The sequence below is a fragment of the Nelumbo nucifera genome, chromosome 6, assembly GCF_055504915.1.
Source record: "Nelumbo nucifera cultivar China Antique chromosome 6, China Antique-T2T, whole genome shotgun sequence".
Lineage (NCBI taxonomy): Eukaryota > Viridiplantae > Streptophyta > Magnoliopsida > Proteales > Nelumbonaceae > Nelumbo > Nelumbo nucifera.
In genome coordinates, this window is record NC_142654.1 from 24,705,186 (window position 1) to 24,726,175 (window position 20,990).

The following is a 20,990-nucleotide window of genomic DNA, read 5'->3' on the forward strand; positions in this document are numbered from 1 at the left end:
TCTCTAGCATTCTTCCTAAGTTCCTCAGTTTTGTAAGGTACGATGCTTGCTCTGAAAACTCCATGCTTCTTTGGGAAGATACTTGGGTGAGCTCTCAACCCCTAAAAGACTGTTTCTCTTCTCTCTATTCCATCTCTCTCTTTAGAAAGAAACCCATTTCTTGGTTCCTTTCCCCCCCGGTTTGCCCTTTGGCCTTAAATTGGGATTTTGGGTTTCGAAGAGGGTTAAGGGATGAAGAATCTCTTTGCATTTAGAGCCGTTGTTGCTTCTAGATTCGGTGTGTTTGGACCCCCTTAACCCGAATAAAAGAGTCTAGTCCCTAACCACGGTTGGCTCATTCACTTGTGCTTCTTTCTTTAAAGCCCTTTTCTTCAATCCCTCCTCTTAGGTCTTTCCCAGTAAAGAGGTATGATTAAGACCAATTCCCCCTAAAATAGTTGTGTTCTGTTGGGAAGCTTATTATGGTAAGATCAATACTATGGAAAACTTGCAAAAGAAGAAACATTTTATGTGCTTGTCCCCTAATTGGTGCTCTCTATGTAAAGTGAGGGGTGAGGATTGTAACAATTTGTTGATATCATTCTCTTTCGCTACCAATATTTGGAACTGAGTTGTTTCTTTATTTGGGTGTAGGTGGAATTTGCCCTTTGAAGTAAAGCTACTGTTCACTCCGGCTGCCTTTGGGAGATTGACAAAAAGAGGGAAGCCAATGTGGAAATGTATCAGAGCCGCTACGTTGTGGACTACATGGGAGGAGAGAAATGCAAGAATATTTCAAGAACAGGAAATAAGTCTTGCTGAAATCAAGGAATGCATATTGATAATGACTCTCATGGTTAAAATCTTCACACTTGATGGCAGGTTACTCCTTTGATGACACAATGAGAAATTGGGCTGCAATGGCTACTACAATCTCCACCAAGATCAAATCACAAGCTGAATGGATTCCACTCCCCCCGCCCCGGATGGTGTGGTAAAATTGAATTTTGATGGTAGCTGCCAAAGTATCCCAGGGCCATCGGGAATAGGTGGGATTCTAAGAGAAACAACAATATGTTATCTCTATTTTCAGGACCAGTGGGTGAAAGTGATTCAGTAAGGGCAGAGCTACTGGCAACAATACAAGGTATACAGATGTCTAGTCAAATTGGAGTGACCAATCTGCTAGTAGAAGGGGATTCCAAGGTAGTAGTAGGCCGGCTAATTAGCCCATAAATAGCCTGTTGGGGCTATAGGGATCTGTTAAAGAAAGTTAAATGGATGACAAGGAATATGACTATCAAGTTTCAGTGGGTTAGAATATCAATAAATGCAATGGTTGAATCTTTGGCCAAGCAAGGGGTGTCAAGGGGAGATCTATTTTGGGCTACTTCGTAATTGTGTCTCAGGCCTGGGCAGTTTTGGTGTATACGGTTCAGTCCTAGGAGGGTAACACCTCGTGCCTCCTCCTAGGCTGATTGTATTATTGATATTTGATTTAATAAAACTACTTTCATTCATCAATAATAATAATAATAATAATTGTTAAAATAATAGTAGTAGTAGTAATTGTTAATAATAGTAGTAGTAGTAATAATTGTTAATAGTAGTAGTAATAATAATTGTTATTATTATTATTATAATTTAAAATTTTTGTACGTGCACATTTAGTACAAGTATTTAAGTTTATTTTTAATTATATTACTTTTATTAATTTTCAATTTATATCTTAACTATGATATATCTAAAATTCAAGTAATTAATATGAAAAAAAAATTTCATACATGCAATGTACGTGCTTAATTACTAGTTTGTACAAATTTGTAAAGATGCATAAAAATGTTACGATTTTGGTGAATCTCAATGCTGCATATGTGAAAGTTCACATCAGCGCCCCACAATGCCCCACAGCACATCCCTACCATGTATTAGGAACATCTCCCAATGATAGTACTGGAGATTATGAGACTTCATTGGGAGATGTTCCCAATACAATATCGGGGTATGCTGTGAGGCATTGTGGGGCGCTGATGTGAACTCAGAAAAGCACTCCGATCCTAACTGTTTTCCAGCTAAGCCTTTGATGGGTCCCAACTTGGGTTAGAAAACCCATTAATCTCTGTTAGCCCTTTAACTGTCTTGACTCTTGAGTCTTGCTCACAAGTCAGAACCCACACCTGTAAACAAATAGAAAGTTCCCGGAATATATTTGAAAACCCAAAGCCTCGTATTGGTGATTATAGAAGGAAATAGTAAAAGCTGTGCCCTGTTTCGATTTAGACGGTGTTTCTGATGTATATTTTCACTATGTCAGTTTCTTTTCTCTCTCTCTCACTTTTTCTTGTTTGATTGAGATTTTACACTGAATGTCGTGTTCTGTGAGAGCCACTTTTAGAAAAAATGCAAATAACAATACAAAAAATACATAACCTAGAATCAAGATTGAGAGTATGGATACGATACACCCCATATTGTATTGTATTTTGGGTATCTAATACACCTATTTACATGCATAAAACTGAAATTTGAAAAACAAAACTAAAAAAAATAAAAACGTGTTAAAAAATATTGATACACCCTTGTCGATAGATTTGGGTGTATCAAACTCTAAACCATGCATAAAATTTGGGTGTATCCGAAAAAATAACAATGGTATCAAACACCGCCTTGATCACTCACACAAGCATGCTGCCTCCATTAATGTCAAATTCAGCAACATCGATGATGCCAAACAACTTGGTGCATGGTACAGGGGCCAAATTACTTGGGCATTGGAATACATCCACAAAAGGCCATTAACCAATGTTGATCCCAGCCATTCATCAAAAAAACCAATGTTGGTCCCAGCTATCTGGGGGCCTTGGGAGGGATAGTACAAAAAAATGTACTGAAAAATCTTGAAAAATTAAAATTATTAAAACTTTACTGGGTGTTTCATTGTTCTTTCTCATGGCGCCTAATTTAAGAGTGCCAAGTATCAAAGTTTTTAATATTTCAGCTTGGAGCTTTTGAGAATCATCAGCATTTTGCCATTTTGCAAATGTTAACAAATTTAACAGTTTTTGTGTTTCGGAAATTATTCACTAGCTTGCCATTCTCAAGCAAATCTTGTCTCTAATAAGAACCCTAGAAGATAGCTTCCTTATTGTCTACCAAAAGAAAGGATTTAAAGAAATCGAAGGTTATCCCTTTGTAACCAAGAAATAGCCTACTGTGACAAGCAATAGTGAGTCACTGAGTCAAATTGAAAAGGGGGGCAGAAATAGGAAAAAAAAATGAAATCACTTTAAAGAATAAAATACCCAGAAGATCTCTTCCAGAACAAAGAACAAAGAAACGATATCTAAGAAGAAAACATAAGCTCAACTTGGCAATTAGTCATAAAAAGAATTATATGGTAATAATCAGGGCCTAAAAACTCACTTTTTCATTTTTATGAAAGTTGAACTTCCAAAAACTTGAGTACAGAAATGTCATTTAACATTGCTGAAATAATAATCCTTGACAAACCATATCAAAAAAGAGCTATAGAACTATAGATATACTTAAGGAGCATAGTCCTTCAATTAATGAGAAATGTGTGCATGTATGTACACGTGGATGCATGTGTCTGTGTCTGTTTTTCTAGTTACTTCTCTATGTTGTGTTTCTCTGTTACTTCTTCCTTAATCCCTTCTAAGATATTGAATTAGTTAAACATACAGAACTTTAGTCTTTAGATGAAGCTAAGATGATAGTCCAAGACTAAAAACAAACCCCTTAAACAAATTTGGTTGGAAAACCGGGAATTTCTTATGGAAAGTATATCATAGTAAATGCATTTTCATATGATTACTTGATTAAATTCACTGTGATGTTACAACAATGTCGAATGAGGAATAATGTTTTTTTGGCTTCTTTTTTTTCGATAGGCAACTAGATTTTAGTGTTTGAACAGCCCAATAAAGTTCTTCCCTAGTAACTCAGCTAATATACAGCCATGCCATTTGCCATTCTTTGTACCGATTGAATCATAACTTGGATGTCTCTTATCAGCCACTTGAATTTCCTCAGTTCATCTTTATAAGCCCACAGTACTCTCATCATTCTTCAACCAGTCAATTACCACTTTTGAATCCCCTTCAATGACTAACTTATTGAGATTCATTTCTTTTGCCATCTGCACTCCCTTCAAAACAGCCATTAATTCTGCTCTTGTCAAAATTGAGCTTAACAAAATTCTTTTTCAGGTGGTATACAATCTCTTTGAATCACAATCCTCCTAGAAGAGGTTTCAGCCACTTCCCTTCACTTTATCATTATATCATCGAGTCAAAACAGTGAAAAGATGGATTTCCAAAATTTTAATCCAATGTGCAACTCTCACTGTGATGCATTCAATTAGAGCCTCATTACTCCTTTCCTTCTCTCTAAAAATTCTTGCATTTCTCTCCTCCCAAACCGTACAAACCACTGCTGCTCTCGTACACACCTACATTAATCTGTTTTTCTTTGGCCAAATAAATGAAGATGGTAAGAACAAGCTGGCTGTGTGCAAAAGGTGATTCCATCTACACCCAAATAGGGACAAAAACTATTCCCAAATACAAGCAACAAATGGATAAAATGGATAGGAGATTAGCAAATGGCAACAAGTCTCACCATTAGCTTTGCAAAGAATGCACAAATTGAGGGATAGACACCAATTTGCTCTTAACAAAATGCTCCAATTCTGGAAGGCATAGGACTACAAGAAATCTCCTTCACAGGGAAAGTCTGCAAGGAAGTGTCAAGAGGGCAAAGGACTCAAAAAAGGGATGCACAAGAAAAGAAACCCATGTGGAGACTGATGGAAGGTGATTTGGCCCGACCTCGTAGCATGGGGACATGTGGGTACAACCTGGCATAAGTGACAGGTCAACATGGCAGCCTGGCCATAACTTGGTGTACTGAACTCACCAGAGCCCAGCAATGCAGCTCGGCGGATGTAGCAGCTCGCCGAGAAGGAAGATCTAGCATACTCAGAGTTCTCCCCAAGGGAGGAGGACTTCCGAGCTCCTCCCGAGACCCGAACTCCCCCCGATGGGCCCCGAACTCTTCCTTCCTGTAAAGGGAACACCCCGGTCTACGGGAAGTACCCCGAAGTAGGGACACTTCGGGATAGTCCCATTAACGCTCCGACCCATATTTGCTTAAGGCTTGACTCGAGCACTCGCACCTTGGCTACCCCGGCACCCCGATGTAGGGTAGCTCGGACCAAGGCAGCTCGGTGCAAAGTAGCTCGGCAACCTACAGAAAAGATCTGCCTGACAATAGTACTTGCCGAATCCGGAGGTTGTGCCCACGTCTCTTGTTAGGCGGCGTCGTGCCTGCCACCTCTGCTAGATGTGGCGCGCCTAACAGGTCCGTACCCTGCAACGGCTGCCCACATCCGCCACCTCGGCTCTGGCAGTAACGGCTGTGGCAGAGGCGGTTATGCCAGATTTGACAGAGCTCCGGTATAAGAGAACCCCAACCCTCGTGAAGCAAAGGTATTGAAGCTAACGCAACCAGCACTCTTAGTTTTCTCTCTGCATTTTCCTTGAGTCTTCTCAGAATTCTAACTTAAGCATTGGAGTGTTCCCGCCGGGGAGAGCTACTCGGGAATTCTTCACGTTCCTCTTCGTCTCAGGTGCCGTTAGTCACAGCTAGGAGCCAGGTTCCAGCTAGCTAGGAGTGCCCGGATCGCGCAACATCATTTGGCACCGTCTGTGGGAAGCCCTTCAAAAGGCCTTCCTCTAACTTCTGTGTAACTTTCTCCAAAGAACTCATCAGAACCATCAGCACTCATGGCTTCCTCCAGCAACGCCGGACGCCGAAAGGCCTCTGAGGAACAACCCCAGTTTCCCACTGTCTACATCGAACAATTCACCGTCCCCCTCTCTGCGAACGGAGTTCCCAGTCTGAATGTGCCTCAGACAGTGGCACCCGTGACGGTTCCACTTCCCCCTACGGTCAGAACAACCTTCGTTGAACCCACCATCCCTCCTCCGGTGGCCAGCCAAGGTCAGCTTGAGGATCTGATGTAGTGCATGCGAGCCATGCAGGCTCAGATGCAATAGTTCCAGCAGCTTCAGCTTTATCAGCTGCAAGTGTTGCACCAGGTTTCCCAATACCAGTATCAGCAACAGTTTCCTTCACTCCCCCCTCGGCATCCAGCCACACAGCAAACCAGGCACCGCCGCCGGAACGAACTTCCTTCCCGCCGGGGAGAGACCTCGGTATCGTCTCACGGGAGAAAGGAGAGACCACCTACCCCCGCATCGCAACCTATAGTCAGGTCGGGGGCTTCCCAGCCAGTTAGGCCCGCGTCGCCTCAACGTTCGCAGTTCGAGCTCCCACTTGCCGAAAACCGGTTCGAGGTGTTGGCCGCCGACCTGGAACAAGGTCCCTCAGTTCATAGCTACCAACAGCAGTCCAAGCCTTTCCTTGGGCCCATTGAGCTTGGCAATACCGAGGCCAACAGCACCAACGCCGAGCCGGTTAAGAGTCAGCGGAGACGTTGCTGAGCTCGCCGAGCTGCCACCCACAATCTGCCCAAACTCAAAGGCAAGGAAGAGGTAAGCTTGGGCGAGGTAAAAGCTACTCCACTTCTTTCACTTCCTTCCCCTCTATCAACAGAACTCCTTGGTGTCCCCATGACAAGGGACTTCAAGCTCCCCCCACTGGACAAGTATGATGGATCCTTCGATCCGAATGATCACGTTGACGCCTTTCAGTCCCAGATGCACCTGGCAAGAGCCAGTGAATCCTGCATGTGCGTGGCCTTCTCCACCACCTTCAAAGGGGTAGCCCGCACTTGGTATCGAAACCTCACACCCGATTCGATAAGAAGCTGGGCGCAGTTCGTGCAAGTCTTTACCTCTCACTTTGTCACCAGCAAGAGGTGCCCAAGGACTCAAGAGAGCCTCCTTGGCATAGTTCAGAAGGAAGGGGAGTCCATCCGAAGCTACATCAAGTGGTTCAATGACGCTTGCTTACAAATACCTGACCTGAACCCCGCAGTTCGGTTCACTGCAGCCAAGCGAGGCATCACCCACAAAGAGTTCAAGTGGCACGTGGTTGTCAATCAGCCCAAGACCGTGACCGAGTTCCTCAAGCTCGCAGATCGGTTCATAGGGACAGAGGAAGAGGTCAACCAGAAGGGCGAGCAGGCCCTTGAGAAAAGAAAGAGGGAACCAGAGCCCCCGGCTCAGGGCAACAGTAAGAAGAAGGACCAAGCTCAGGGGGCAAAGCCAAATCAACCTTTCCGAGCTCCAGTAACAGAAAGGGACTACACACCCCTCAACGCAAAGCGAGCCGAGATCCTCATGGCGATCAAGGACGCCCCCGTATGTGAAGTGGCCACCTCGGTTGAAGGCCAACCCTAATGTTAGAAATAAAAGTTTGTATTGCAGTTTTCATAAAAATCACGGTCACAGTACCGAGAATTGTAAAAACCTCCGCGACAAGATAGAGGAACTCATCCGTCGCGGATATCTGATAAATTTTGTACAAAACAATAATAGTAATAAAACATGTCAGCAGGGGGAGCAGAATAGAGATGCTCTCGAGTCCAACAGGCAGGCAGAACAGCCGCAGAGGCAGCCCCGCGAAGAGAGACCAGTCCGGGGGACCATCCATGTAATTGTTGGAGGATCAATTGTCGCGGGCTGCACTTCGGCTGCAACTCGGTCATCAGCACACGAGGTCGCCAGGGAAGAACAGAATCCCCTGAAGCAGACAAGGGTGGAGGAACCAATCTTCTTCATAGAAGATGACGCACGAGGGGTCCACTATCCCCATGATGACACGCTCGTCATAAAGATAAAGATCAACGACTTTGAAGTTAGGCGTGTCCTCGTCGACTCGGGCAGCTTGGCGGATATTCTCTTCAAAGCAACCTTCGACCAACTTCATCTCCAAGAAAGCGACCTGAAGCCCGCAAGCACTCCACTGGTGGGATTCAGCGGAGAGGAGGTCAGACCTTTAGGAAGAGTTACTGTACCTGTGGAGGTCAGCACCTGGCCTAGTGTGGTGAGGCTCAACCATGATTTCCTGGTGGTCGCGACTCCCTCCCCGTACAATGCAATAGTGGGTCGGCCCATCACCCATGCTTTACGAGTAGTAGTCTCTACCTACTACCTAGCAATGAAATTCCCTACAGACTTCGGAGTCGGAGTGACACGAGGCGATTAGCTTGAGTCCCGCAAGTGCTATGTAGCTGCCCTCAAAGGAAAAGCCAAGGTAGCAGACGACCTTGAGCTGGAGCGACCCGCGAAGCAGTGCGCGGAGTGTGCCGCACCCACCGAAGAGACCGTCTCCATCCCGGCTTCGACAGAGGACCCAGCTCGGGCACTTCAGATCGGCGCTTCTATTGAAGAGCCTCTGCGATCTCAACTGGTAAGTTTCTTACTCGAGAATTTGGATATTTTTGCATGGTCCAAGGAAGAAATGCCTGGCATAGACCCTAGCATTATAACTCATAAGCTTAATACCGATCCTGTAGTTAGGCCCGTTAGATAGAAGAAACGCAACCTTGCCCCAGAGCGATGGAGGGCAGTCAACGAGGAGGTCGGGAAGCTCCTTGCAACCGATTTTATCAGGGAAGTCCATTACCCGAGCTGGGTGGCCAACCCCGTTCTGGCGAAAAAGGCTAACGATAAATGGCGCATGTGCGTCGACTACACTGACCTGAACCGAGCTTGCCCAAAGGATTGCTTCCCACTTCCCAGGATCGACTGTCTGGTGGACGCGACCTCGAGGCATGAGTTGTTGAGCTTTCTAGACGCCTATTCGGGCTACAACCAGATCAGGATGGACCCAGCTGATGAGAGAAAACTGCCTTCATAACCGAGCTCGAACTATACTATTACAAGGTCATGCCCTTTAGGTTGAAAAATGCTAGGGCAACTTTCCAAAGACTTGTAAACAAACTGTTTGAGCCATTAATTGGCGGGAAAATAGAGTGTTATGTAGATGACATGGTCGTCAAAACCCAATTTTCACATGATTTAATACTAGATTTGCTTTCGGTTTTTGAAATTTTGCGTAAGTTTAATATGAAATTGAACCCGAATAATTGTCTTCGGTGTCACATCGGGTAAATTCCTAGGGTACATCGTCAACCGGCACGTCATTGAGGCTAACCCGGACAAAATTAAAGCTATCCTAAAAATGAGACCGCCCCGGAAATTGAAAGAGGTTCAGAAGTTGAACGGCCGTTTAGCTGCTCTGAACCGTTTCATGTCCAAGTCGGAAGACCATTGCCTGCCTTTCTTTAAGGCAATAAAAAGCAAAGGCTTCGAATGGACTGAAGAATGTCAGCTCGCGTTCGACGAGCTCAAAAAGTACCTCGCCACCGTTCCTGTCTTAACCCGACCCGAAGAGGGTGATGTTTTAGAGCTGTACCTCTCAGCAAGTGACGAGGTGGTCAGCTCGAAACTAATAAGAAAAGTAGATCGGGTCCAACGGCCCGTCTACTATGTTAGTAAAGTATTGCAGGGGGCAGAGACGAGGTACCTGGAGATAGAAAAGCTAGCCTATGCACTAGTCATTGCAGCTCAGAAGCTCCGTCCGTACTTCCAAGCTCACACCATCGTCGTCCTTACCAACAAACCTCTAAGGCAAGTCCTGCTCAAGCCCGAGGTCTCCGGAAGGTTAACGAAGTGGGCCATTGAGCTCAACGAGTACGAGCTCCAGTACAAACCACGAACTACTATCAAGGCCCAAGCCTTGGCAGATTCTGTCGCAGAATGCACCTTCAGCTCCGAAGTCCCCAGGTCGGTCGAACACGAGGCCCCCAGCTCGGGCGAGCCTGAGGTTCCCAGGCCGGTTGAGCTCAAGCACCGTGAAGTAGCAACCAGCGCAGCATCTCTCCTAGTCAGACCAAGCGCGAATTGGGATGAGGAGCCCTGGATCCTTCACGTAGATGGCTCATCAAACTAGGAGGGCAGCGGAGCTGGGATTGTTCTGTACGGGCCAAGCGGTGTAAAACTAGAGTACGCACTGCGCTTCGAGTTCGCGGCATCCAACACGAAGCAGAGTATGAAGTGTTACTAGCCGGGCTGAATCTAGCAAACGAGGTGAAAGCCAAGCACATTGTCGTTTGCAGTGACTCCACTCGTGGTCAACCAGGTTACGGGTGAGTACGAAGCCCGCGAGCCAACCATGATAGCTTACTTAGCCAAAGTAAGGGGGGCTCTGCTCAACTTCCAATCACACTTCATCCAGCGGATCCCAAGATCAGAGAACGCTGAGGCTGATGCCCTATCTCGGTTAGCCAGCACTAGCGATAACACCATGAGAACCGTGTATATAGAGAACTTACCTCGGCCTAGCATTCTCGAGGGGGCAGAGGAGGTCGCTCCTGTTGATCAAGCAGAGCCAAGCTGGATTGATCCGCTCGCAAGCTTCCTACTACACAGAACCCTCCCTGCAGATCATAATGCCACTAGAAGGGTAGAGCGTCAGGCGGCCGAATACGTCATGATAGACGAGTGACTGTACCGAAGATTCTATACGCTCCCCTATCTGCGCTTCTTGCGACCCTCTAAGGCCGAGCTGGTCCTCCGCGATACTCATGAGGGCCTGTGCGGCGAACACTTGGGGGGCAGGGCCCTCGCCTAGAAAGCACTGCGACAGAGATATTACTGGCCAACGATGAAGGCAGATGCGACCGAGCTCGTCAAAAAATGCGACAAGTGTCAGAAACACGCTAACATCCACCACCGGCCCGCCGCCGACCTAAAATACCTCACTAGCCCGTGGCCATTCGCACAGTGGGGGATCAACATACTCGGGCCATTCCCACCAGCAACAGAGCAAAGAAGGTTCCTAGTGGTGGCAGTTGACTATTTCACCAAGTGGATCGAGGCTGAACCTCTCACAACAATCACAACCCGGAATGTGCAGAACTTCTTTTGGACTCGAACTACCTCGGGTACTGATCTTCGACAATGGTAAGCAGTTCGAGAACATTAAATTTCAGAACTGGTGCCAAGACATGGGAATTCAGCAGAGCTTCACCTTAGTAGCGCACCCTTAATCAAATGGACAGGCGGAAGTCACAAACAAAGCTATCCTCCGCGGGCTAAAGGCACGCCTGGACCGAGCTAAGGGACTATGGGCAGACGAGCTACCCAGCATATTATGAGCTTATCATACCACAGTAAAGACCGCTACAGGAGAGACCCCCTTCAACCTCACCTACGGCACCGAAGCAGTCATTCCAGCCGAGATTGAAGTTCCCTCGCTGAGACTAGAAGCATATGATGACAAGGCAAATGAAAACGAGCTATGTACCAACCTCAACTTACTTGACGAGGTACGGGACCTTGCATACATTAGGACCGCGGCCTACCAGCAAAGAGTAGCTCGGTACTATAACGCCAGGGTCAAGAAGCGGACTCTCCGCGTCGGCGACCTGGTTCTCCGTAAGGTTATGGTGCTTGAGCCCAGTGTTGGTAAGCTCGGTCCAAACTAGGAAGAACTTTACCGAGTAAAACGAGTGTTCGGGGAAGGAACATACGAGCTCAAAACCCTAGAAGGGAAACAAGTACCTCGGGCATGGAATATTGTCAACCTAAGGCAATATTACCTATAAATAATTGAGTAGACCACGTGTCACTCCCAGAGACTAAGGGCCAAAACACCGAGCAAACGACGACCTCGACACTATAAGACCCAGTCGCCTCTTCGACATGGGCAGACTCTAGGAGAGGTGTGACTAAGTCACTCCCCCAACCAAAAGGCTAAAATGCCAAGCCGACTAAGGGCCTCGGCACTACATACGACCTAACCGCCCCATCATCGTAGGCTCAATATGCCAAGGACGCAAGCAACTCGGGTGTAGACCCTACGGTACATAGCCCACCTCAGCATACAACAGGTTAGACCCGCTAGGGACAACCATCAATCCAAGTAACCTAGGAGTAGACAGGTCAGGCATATGCCTTACTATGTCGCTCACCTCGGTGTACGTTATAAAGACCACCCCTACAAAGTACTGGGAGAGTTCGGGGTGACGATAAACAAAAAATCCTACTTCGGACACTTAACAGTTCGAATAAAGTAGTCACTGGCAAAAGCATAAAGTGCGCAATACTTGGCAAAAAAGCGAAATTCATTGATCGAGAGTTTCGTACAATGAGCTCGGTAAAAAAAAAAAAAGAAAAAACCTAAGCTCACAGGCTCAAGATATAAGGGCTACACTATTTGAGGGACTCATCTTTACTCGGGACCTCCTCAGGAGCCTCTGCCAGGTCGGTGACATCTGCCTCTTCGTCACCGCTCTCCTCAGAATCCGGGTCCTCTGTGGCCTGGCGGGCTATCTCGTCCGTGATCCGCGAAGTGGTGATGGCACTCGTATCGAGCTCGGGGTATGTGTGCCTTATCAACCACTTACTAAGTTTGAAGCCCTTACGATAGGCCTCCGTCAACACGGCGTCAAACTTGTCCGATCTGACATAGTCTAGGGCGGCCTTAACCTTGGTCTCCTCTATGGCCTGGTTGAAGATCTCAGTTTTCTCCCCGATATCGGCCTCGAGGAACTCCACCTCGTGCTTCAGGACCCCGTTATCCTCCTTAAGGCCTTTCACCTCGAGCTCCAAGCCCCCTTGCTTGCCTGGAGGGCGTTCACCTCGTTCCTTAGCTCCTCCCTCTTGCGTGCCAACTCCTCATTCTCTGCCATCAGCACGTCGATGACATTCTTCTGAGCTGAAGCATTGCTCTCCAGCTGGTAGATTTGGTCGCGAGCTGCCCTCAGATCAGCGTGGGCTGCGCAAGCCGAGTCCTCGGCAGCTAGAGCCCGCTTCAGATACCTCTCGGACTGAAGAGTCAAGGCGTGCACGGCGGAGTTCACCTGACTAGAGAAGATTGGTTAGCACCGAAGAGATGTACAAAAAAAGGGGGATAAAAGAGAAGAGAGAAAAGGGTCTTTATAACTTACCACCATTGTGTGAGTGGCAGTCCGAGCTCCGAGCTGAGCAGGAGTAAGGTCGGCCCAAAGGGAGACCTCTTCGGTGTAGACAACCCCCTTGAGGAATCAGGATGCTCCGGTCCCTCTCCTGACTCCCCGAGCTAGAAATGGCCATCTCGATTGTGCGGATGGTCTCGGCGGAAGCTTCAGCCGCTGCATCAGCGGCCTTGGTGGCGACCTCAGGCTCCGCAGCTGCCTGTGGGGCAGGCTCTGCCGATGTCTCGGGCTCCTGAGGTGGTAGGATCTCCTCCAAGTCGATGATTGGAGGTACGTCAAGGAGCTCGGGCTCGGAGGTAGGAGCCTGCGGAAGCTCGGGTTCGGAAGTGGGGGCTTGCGGAGGCTCGATGCGAGCTCTCTTGGCAGCTCGCTTCTTCTTCCCTTTCATCTGGCGAAAAAGTCTCTCCCCCTTAAGCTTCTCTTCTTCCATGGGCCCTGCAACATAGCTCGACATTAGTAAACTCGAAAGTACCAATCATTTAAACAAGGTACTAAGTAAGACAACCTACCCGAGCTCAAGCCGGCCTGTATGAGCTTGCTCTCGGTGATATAATCCTTGTAATTAAACCCAAGCTCAGCCCATGATTGGAGCGTCTCCATTGTCTTCTTGTCCAGGATAACGCTAAGGTTTTGAATGGCTGCCCTCCAATGAGTGGGGAAAGGCCACCCCGCGGTGTTCCGGTCTACGAAGTAGTCCTGCTATTTATGGCCACTGTACTCAGGCTTCAACGGTCAAGATCAAGACAATTTGACGGCTCTCAAAAAAACCGGCTACGCGATCCTCGAGGCAAACTCGGTTTAATGCGTTTTTTGACATCTGCGGAATTCATAGATCGCATGACGTCCGCGCGTAGATTGTACGCGACTCGGATTACCCTTGATCGAGCCAAGAAGTGAATTGGTCTGACCCATAAGCCGCCTGACCAGGGGGCCAGAGCTCCGAGCCAAATCCAACCGACACACCGCGGACTCCCCGCACTGGGTCAGAACCCCCAGCACGGGGAGTGGGGGGCAATTGATGGAGGGTGATTTAGCCCGACCTCGTAGCATGGGGACACGTGGGTACAACCTGGCATAAGTGACAGGTCAGCATGGCAGCCTGGCCATAACTCGGTGTACTGAACTCGCCAGAGCCCAACAATGCAGCTCGGCGGATGTAGCAGCTCGCCGAGAAGGAAGATCTAGCATACTCAGAGTTCTCCCTAAGGGAGGAGGACTTCCGAGCTCCTCCCGAGACCCGAACTCCCCCCGGTGGGCCCCAAACTCTTCCTTCCTGAAAAGGGAACACCCCGGTCTACGGGAAGTACCCCGAAGTAAGGACACTTCGGGATAGTCCCATTAACGCTCCTGCCCATATTTGCCTAAGGCTCGACTCGAGCACTCGCACCTCGTCTACCCCAGCACTCCGGAGTAGGGTAGCTCGGACCAAGGCAGCTCGGTGCAAAGTAGCTCGGCAACCTATACAAAAGATCTGCCTGACAATAGTACCTGCCGAATCCGGAGGTCCTGCCCACGTCTCTTGTCAGGCGGCGTCATGCCTGCCACCTCTGCCAGATGTGGCGCACCTGACAGGTCCGTACCCTACAACGGCTGCCCACATCCGCCACCTCGGCTCTGGCAGTAACGGCTACAATAGAGGCGGTTATGCCAGATTTGACAGAGCTTCGGTATAAGAGAACCCCAACCCTCGCGAAGCAAAGGTATTGAAGCTAGCGTAACCAGCACTCTTAGTTTTCTCTCTGCATTTTCCTTGAGTCTTCTCAGAATTCTAACTTAAGCATCAGAGTGTTCCCGCCGGGAGAGCTACCCGAGAATTCCTCATGTTCCTCTTCGTCTCAGGTGCCGTCAGTCACAGCTAGGAGCCAGGTTCCAGCCAGCTAGGAGTACCCGGATCGCGCAGCATCAGAGACCATAATCTACTATCAGGTTCCTAAAGGTCCAAACAAACCCCTTCTAGAATCTATAGCAAATTTAGGACACTAGGATATTTAGAATCCTTGGTTCCTTTTGAAGGTGGAAATTGAATACAAGGGAATTGGTCCTTGAGAGGGACATTCCCGACCAATAAATATTTTCCCAAAAGAGAACTTTATTGCCATAGCCCACATCACACTTGATAGAATTCAAGAACAAGGGGAGAAAATTGTGGATAACCTTCCAAGGAGAAGCTAAAGTAGACCTTGAAGATGAGCTAGCATCTCATCCATCAGCCATTAGCCCATGAATATTGACCACCACTTTGTGCCACAATTTCTCTCTTTCCATAGTCAACTTCAAGAACCACTTCCTCAACAAGGCTTTATTCTTCTCACTCAATCTTTCTATAACCAACCCACCTAATTCTTTTCTTTTACCCACCATTTTCCATTTGACCAAATAAAAAGTCTCTCAAAATTTGTTGCTATTTCTCATGGCACCTAACACCAAGTATCAAAATTTTTGTTAGTTCAGATTGGATTTTGGGAAAGCATCAACATTTTGCAACAAGTGTCATGTCAAATGCAATGTGTCCAGCATTTGACACAATTAAACCTAGTAAAGATGAGAAGGAACTTACTTTCACTAGGTAACTCTGTATTCCACAAAACAAAACACACACATACACCTGGAAAAGTTCACAGTTTTTGTGCTGCAGAAATTATTTACCATTTTGCCATTCTCAAGCAAATCTTTTGGGTATAATAAAAATCCTAGCAGACGGCTTACTTATTGTCTGCAAAAGATAAATGTTTTAAAGAGAAACAAAGTTATCCAGTTAAAAAATGACCAAAATTTCTCTCTCTCTATCAGCAACACAAAAGTCAGAATTTCATTAAAAATTAAAAAGAACAGAGTACAACAAGAAGTTGTGAGAAACTAGCAAACCCGTTGCAGGATTAGCCCCCAACTATATTACAATTGTACCTAGTATATATGTTGTCTTTGAACCCCTTGCTTAGTTAAACTATCTGCCAAACTGTTAACAGATCTTCTAACTGATCTTATTTAAACATTCATATCTTTTGAAAGCCATTTGAACTTTTGAAGCGCCTTAGCCCATTTATAAACTGCCAAATCACCCCCTCACCTTCGTGGTCTTGACCCTAGGGCTTCTTGGTCTTCTCCTTGGAAAGCTATCCACAATATTTTGCCTTCTCTCCTTCCGTACTAAAGATCAGTCCTGTGTAGGTAATAAAGTTCGGTTTTGTGAAGATATTTGGTTTGGGAATACCTCTCTAAACTCTAAAGGATAGATTACCATCTCTTTACTCCCTTTCCATCAACAAAGGCAAAGTGATTTTTTTCTATCTTTAAGGTTGATAATTCCTGGAATTTAGGGTTGAGAAGAGGGTCAAAGGAATCTGAAATGGGGATGGTAGATGAACTTATTTTTCTTCTAAGTTCGGTGTTTCTAGATCAATCTTGCTTAGACAATAGAATATTGCCTTCCCCTTGTGGTTTCTTCACTTCTTCTTCCTTTTACAATACTCTTCTTCAGTCTTCTAACTTGGCAGGAAATTTCCCAACAAAGTAAGTCTGGTGTAGTCCTGTGCCTCCAAAAGTAAGAGCTTTTTGTTGGGAGGTGGTGCTCCAAAAAATCAACACCTTGGATGTGCTTCAAAGAAGGCGGCCAAACTGTTGCCTTTCACCCCATGTTTGCAGCCTTTTCTTGGGTCGTGGTGAGACAACTACACACCTATTAACCTCTTGTTCCTTGTGTCTTTTATTTGAAATTGGTTCTCTTCTCTCTTTGGCTGCAGGATGTGGTGGGCCTCTTTGATCCAAGTTTCTTTATGCAACCGAAGAAGAGGGTAGAGAAACGTTGAAAGCCACTAGAGCAGCTGTCCTTTGGTCAATTTGAGAAGAGAGGAACAACGAGATCTTTAAAGATTTTGGAAAATCAAAGGAAGAAGTCATTGATGGATTGGCTGAAATCATTAGAGCTTTTTAGCGACTTTCTCAGTCGATGACATACTAAAGGGCTGGAGTGTAGTGGCAACTTCTGTTTCCTTGAAGATTGGAACCCACGATTTTTGGTCTCCTACACTTCGAAGGGTGAAGCTGAATTTTCATGGGAGCGCTTTAGGCAATTCAGGCCCTTCTGGAATAGGTGGAGCTCTCAGAGATGAAGAGGGCAGATTGGTTGCTTTGTTTTCAAGACCAACAGGAGTGGGTGATTCACCGAGAGCGGAGGTGATGGCTTTACTTGAAGGTTTAGGGTTGGTTAAGCAAGTGAGTCTTCATGACTTCATCAAATTGAGGTAGAAGGGGATTCTAATCTAGTAGTTGGTTGGATGCAGTCACAAAGGTTAGGGGTCTGGATTTATAGACAACTAGTGAGGGAAAGAAATTGGTTAGCAAGGGAGATAGGGGTTTCTTTCAATTGGGTTCGAAGGTCAACTAATGGACTAGCTGATATGTTGGCAAAGCAAGGGATTTTCAGGGAGAACTTGTTTTGGGCAGTGCTGTAACTTAAGACTGTTTTTTGGGGTCAGCACCCTTGTGTTTGCAAGGTTGACAGTTGTATTATCCTTTTTAAATTAATTTCAATGAAAGCCACCGTTTCCTATCCAAAAACAAAAAAGAAAGAAACACCTATTACCATTTTTCAGCTATCCCACTACCATCTTTCAAATCACCTTCAATGAGGACACCACCAATTCTCAACCCCAAAAACTTCTGCTAGGAATTCTGCTCTTACCGAATCACCTTGCTCAATTGGGCCTGAAAACAAGGCATAAATAGCCCCACCTTCATTCCTAATCACCCCTCCAAATCCCGAGGGACCTGGATTGCCCACACTGCTTCCATCAAAATCACCCATCGGGGGTGACTAAACCTCTAGAATTTTTTGTTTCCTAGAGGAAGAGTCAGCTAAATACCCAAAAAATCTCTTCCTTGATGAATAACTAAGAAAAAAAATACTTAAGAACAAAGCAAGAATTCAATTGTGCAGTTAGTCATCAACAAAACTTGTATGTTAATAACTAATAACTAGGGCCAATAAGCTGGCTATTGTTTTTCTTATGAGAAAGTCAAACTTCCAAGAAAAAGTCAGAAGTATAGATATGTGATTTAACCTTCCTGAAAACATGGTTCAAAGTATTAATACACCTCTGTGTAATGGCAGAGGTGTATCAGTGCTTTATAAAATGTGCTTTTTATTTTTTTCAATTTCATTTTAATAAATATTTTTATATTATTTAATAAATAAAATGAATGGTTTCCTCAAAACACCTTTAAATAGGTGTATCATTCAGCCACCGGTACAATACAATACGCCTGATACGGGGTGTATCATATCGAAATTTTGAACCTTGCCTGAAAATCCATGTCAAGTCATATTAAATGGTACACCTATTGGTATGCTCAAATGGCATAGTCCCTCCACAAATGAAAAATGTGTATATGTGTGTGTATTTCTTGTTACTTTCTTTGATGTTGTGTTTTCAGTCACCTCTTCCTTAATCAGTTATTCTCTCAAAAAGATTCGATGTGTTAAATTTCAGAGTTGTAGATGAAGCTGAAATGGCAATCCAACACTTCAAATAAATCCCATAGTCAAATTTGGGGTGAGACCTTGGAAATTCTAATGGGGAGCATATAATAGTAATTACACTTTTGTGTTTACTTTATTAAATCCACTGCAATATACATAAAATGTTGAATGAGGAATAAAGGTTCTTTAAGGTTAAAATGATAAATGGAATTTAAATTGATGATATACAAGAACTTGCATATCAAAATTTTGACTTTTCAATCAAATGTTAGACATCCAGGTAGAAGGGAGAAATGGCATTTGAAAAAGTGTGGTCTCAATGTTAATCCAACTTACATTCTTAAAGCACAAAGAAGAATATTAAATAAAAGCCGTAGCTTAGTGAGAATCAGAAAAACAGGTCCTACCAATTGGTTGTGTATAATAACTGATTGTAAACCAACAAAGGATTTTGTTGCTGGGACTTATTTTCTTTTGTATGTTGAATTGGTGTTCCTATTGCAATATATGCCAGGTCAATGAGTGAAACCAACTGTTGTAGTTGTACACAACAATTCTTTTAAAAACTAAATGTTAAAGTCAAAATTATATATGACCAAGATTTTATTAATAAAATAAAGCAAGGTTTTATCAATCAGATCTTCTAGCAAATATATGAATAAGACCAGATGTGCAACTTCATGAACATAAAACTGCATGCATTATGTAGTTTTAAGTAGGAAATTCATAATTAGCAACACTTGACAGAAGTTCGTACAAGCACAAAATTCTTCATTCAGAAAATATTAAGAATCCAACCCAATAGCCTAATAGTAAAGACCAAAAAGCAAGAACAAATCTGTCATGAAATATACGAGAACCCACAACGATACAACAAAAGACTTGATGAAGTAAAAATGACCCAAACAAAGACAATCCACCAAGCAATAAACAAGGCCACTTCTTTTACAAAAGCAGAACAAGGTACAAAACTGCATACAAATGGAATACTTCCAAATAAGTCACCTTCAATCCTAGATAATCCAAGAAAGATAAGTACCAGTACTGGCGGTGCAAAAAACTGCAAAACGACCAAACAAAGATAATAATTATGCAAGAAGATTTTTGCCCTACTGAAATCCAAGTCCGGAACCCTACTGGCGTGCAACCTTTGGTACCAAGATAATACTGCTTCATTCATATGCATTTGCAAGTTTGGGCGCAGCATCACAATCTGCAACAAACCCGATACCAGCAAACACCAAAGCCTAAGCTTAGTGAAATCCGACTGCGCCATTCCCACATTACCAGCCAATTTTTCAGCATTTCCAGTTGCCGGACTCGAACAGCCAACTTTGGTATCGAAATTCCTCTTGTTAACTAGAATTTCTGCCAGCGGATTAATCCAAAGCACTGACGTGAATATAATCAAGAGCAAATTAACGTGAAGAAGCATTCGAGTAACCCAACCACAAGAAATTATTGACAAATTGCAACGAAGCTGATCTGTTCCAAGCCAAAACGATCGGGCACTCTTCGTAGCGGGCATGAAGAGAAACCCCGTAAGGCAACCCAGAAGAACAGCAATAGAAACTTGGCTGAACCCATCCACCGAATCGAGTTTAAAATCAAACGCCGAAGGTGCAATCATTGAAACAATCGCAAGCACTAACAGAAACCCCAAAAACCCCACCAGAATGCTTATCTGCTTCTCCGATCTCTTCGATGCAGATCTCTCAAATGACACCTTAGCGAGCAACACCAACACCTTGCAAACTGCAACAAACCCTAACAAAACTGGAACTACAGCTCCACTAACGAGCATTCCAGAACCCTCGGGTACGTGTAAGAAACAGTGGAGCAGAAGACTAGAAAGAGCCACAACAGAATAAAGAAAAGCGTCTCGATACTCTGGAAAGTAGAGACGCGATTGAAGATGGCTATCGACAAGAGGCAATCTGAATATCTGAGCATTGTTTTCGTCGAACTCGAATTTCTCCTTGGATCGATTCTTCTTTTTCGGCTCTACATTATCCCTTGAAGAGAGGCTTTTGTAACCCTCAAGACCAGAACCAGAGGATTCAGTGTTTTGGGGCCTCCGAATGGCTGCTCTGAAACCGGATTGATTGGTGTCGTTGCCAAGATTCTCAGGGTGAATATAAGTGTGAAGGCCTTCAAGGAATCTAGTTGGGACCCTAAGCAAGTTGATGAACACTGTGACGCATAGAGAGAGTGCGGCCTGCAGTATAAGATTGTCGTAATGGAGGAAAAAAGATATCATGGTTCTCTCCTCTCAACAATCAGTCAATGACAACTCAGAATCATCCCTACTTTCCTTGATTTGTTCTTGTTCGAACTGATGAAACAGGGGAGTTAGGGTTCCTGCTCTCTGGATTTTAGTTCCAGAAAAAACATATATTCAGATCCGAGCTTTGTGTCTGAGAGACTCAGACCTTAGAGAATAGAGACCTTGAGTCCTTGATGCAAATGACTGACTGACTCACACTTTTGCGCTTTGCGAGAGCCGAGAGAGGAACAACAACCACAAGGTCCACAACCAACTGACCAAGTCCAGCCACT

The 20,990-nt window shown here is 45.1% G+C and overlaps 1 protein-coding gene across 1 annotated transcript; it reads right to left on the reverse strand.

The window, feature by feature from the left end:
• Positions 1-19,115: 19,115 nt before the first annotated feature.
• LOC104612737 (transmembrane protein 161AB protein) lies at positions 19,116-20,916 on the reverse strand. Its single transcript, XM_010280295.3, has one exon. The coding sequence runs from the start codon at positions 20,689-20,691 to the stop codon at positions 19,273-19,275; it is 1,419 nt and encodes a 472-aa protein (XP_010278597.1). The 5' UTR covers positions 20,692-20,916; the 3' UTR covers positions 19,116-19,272.
• Positions 20,917-20,990: the final 74 nt, after the last annotated feature.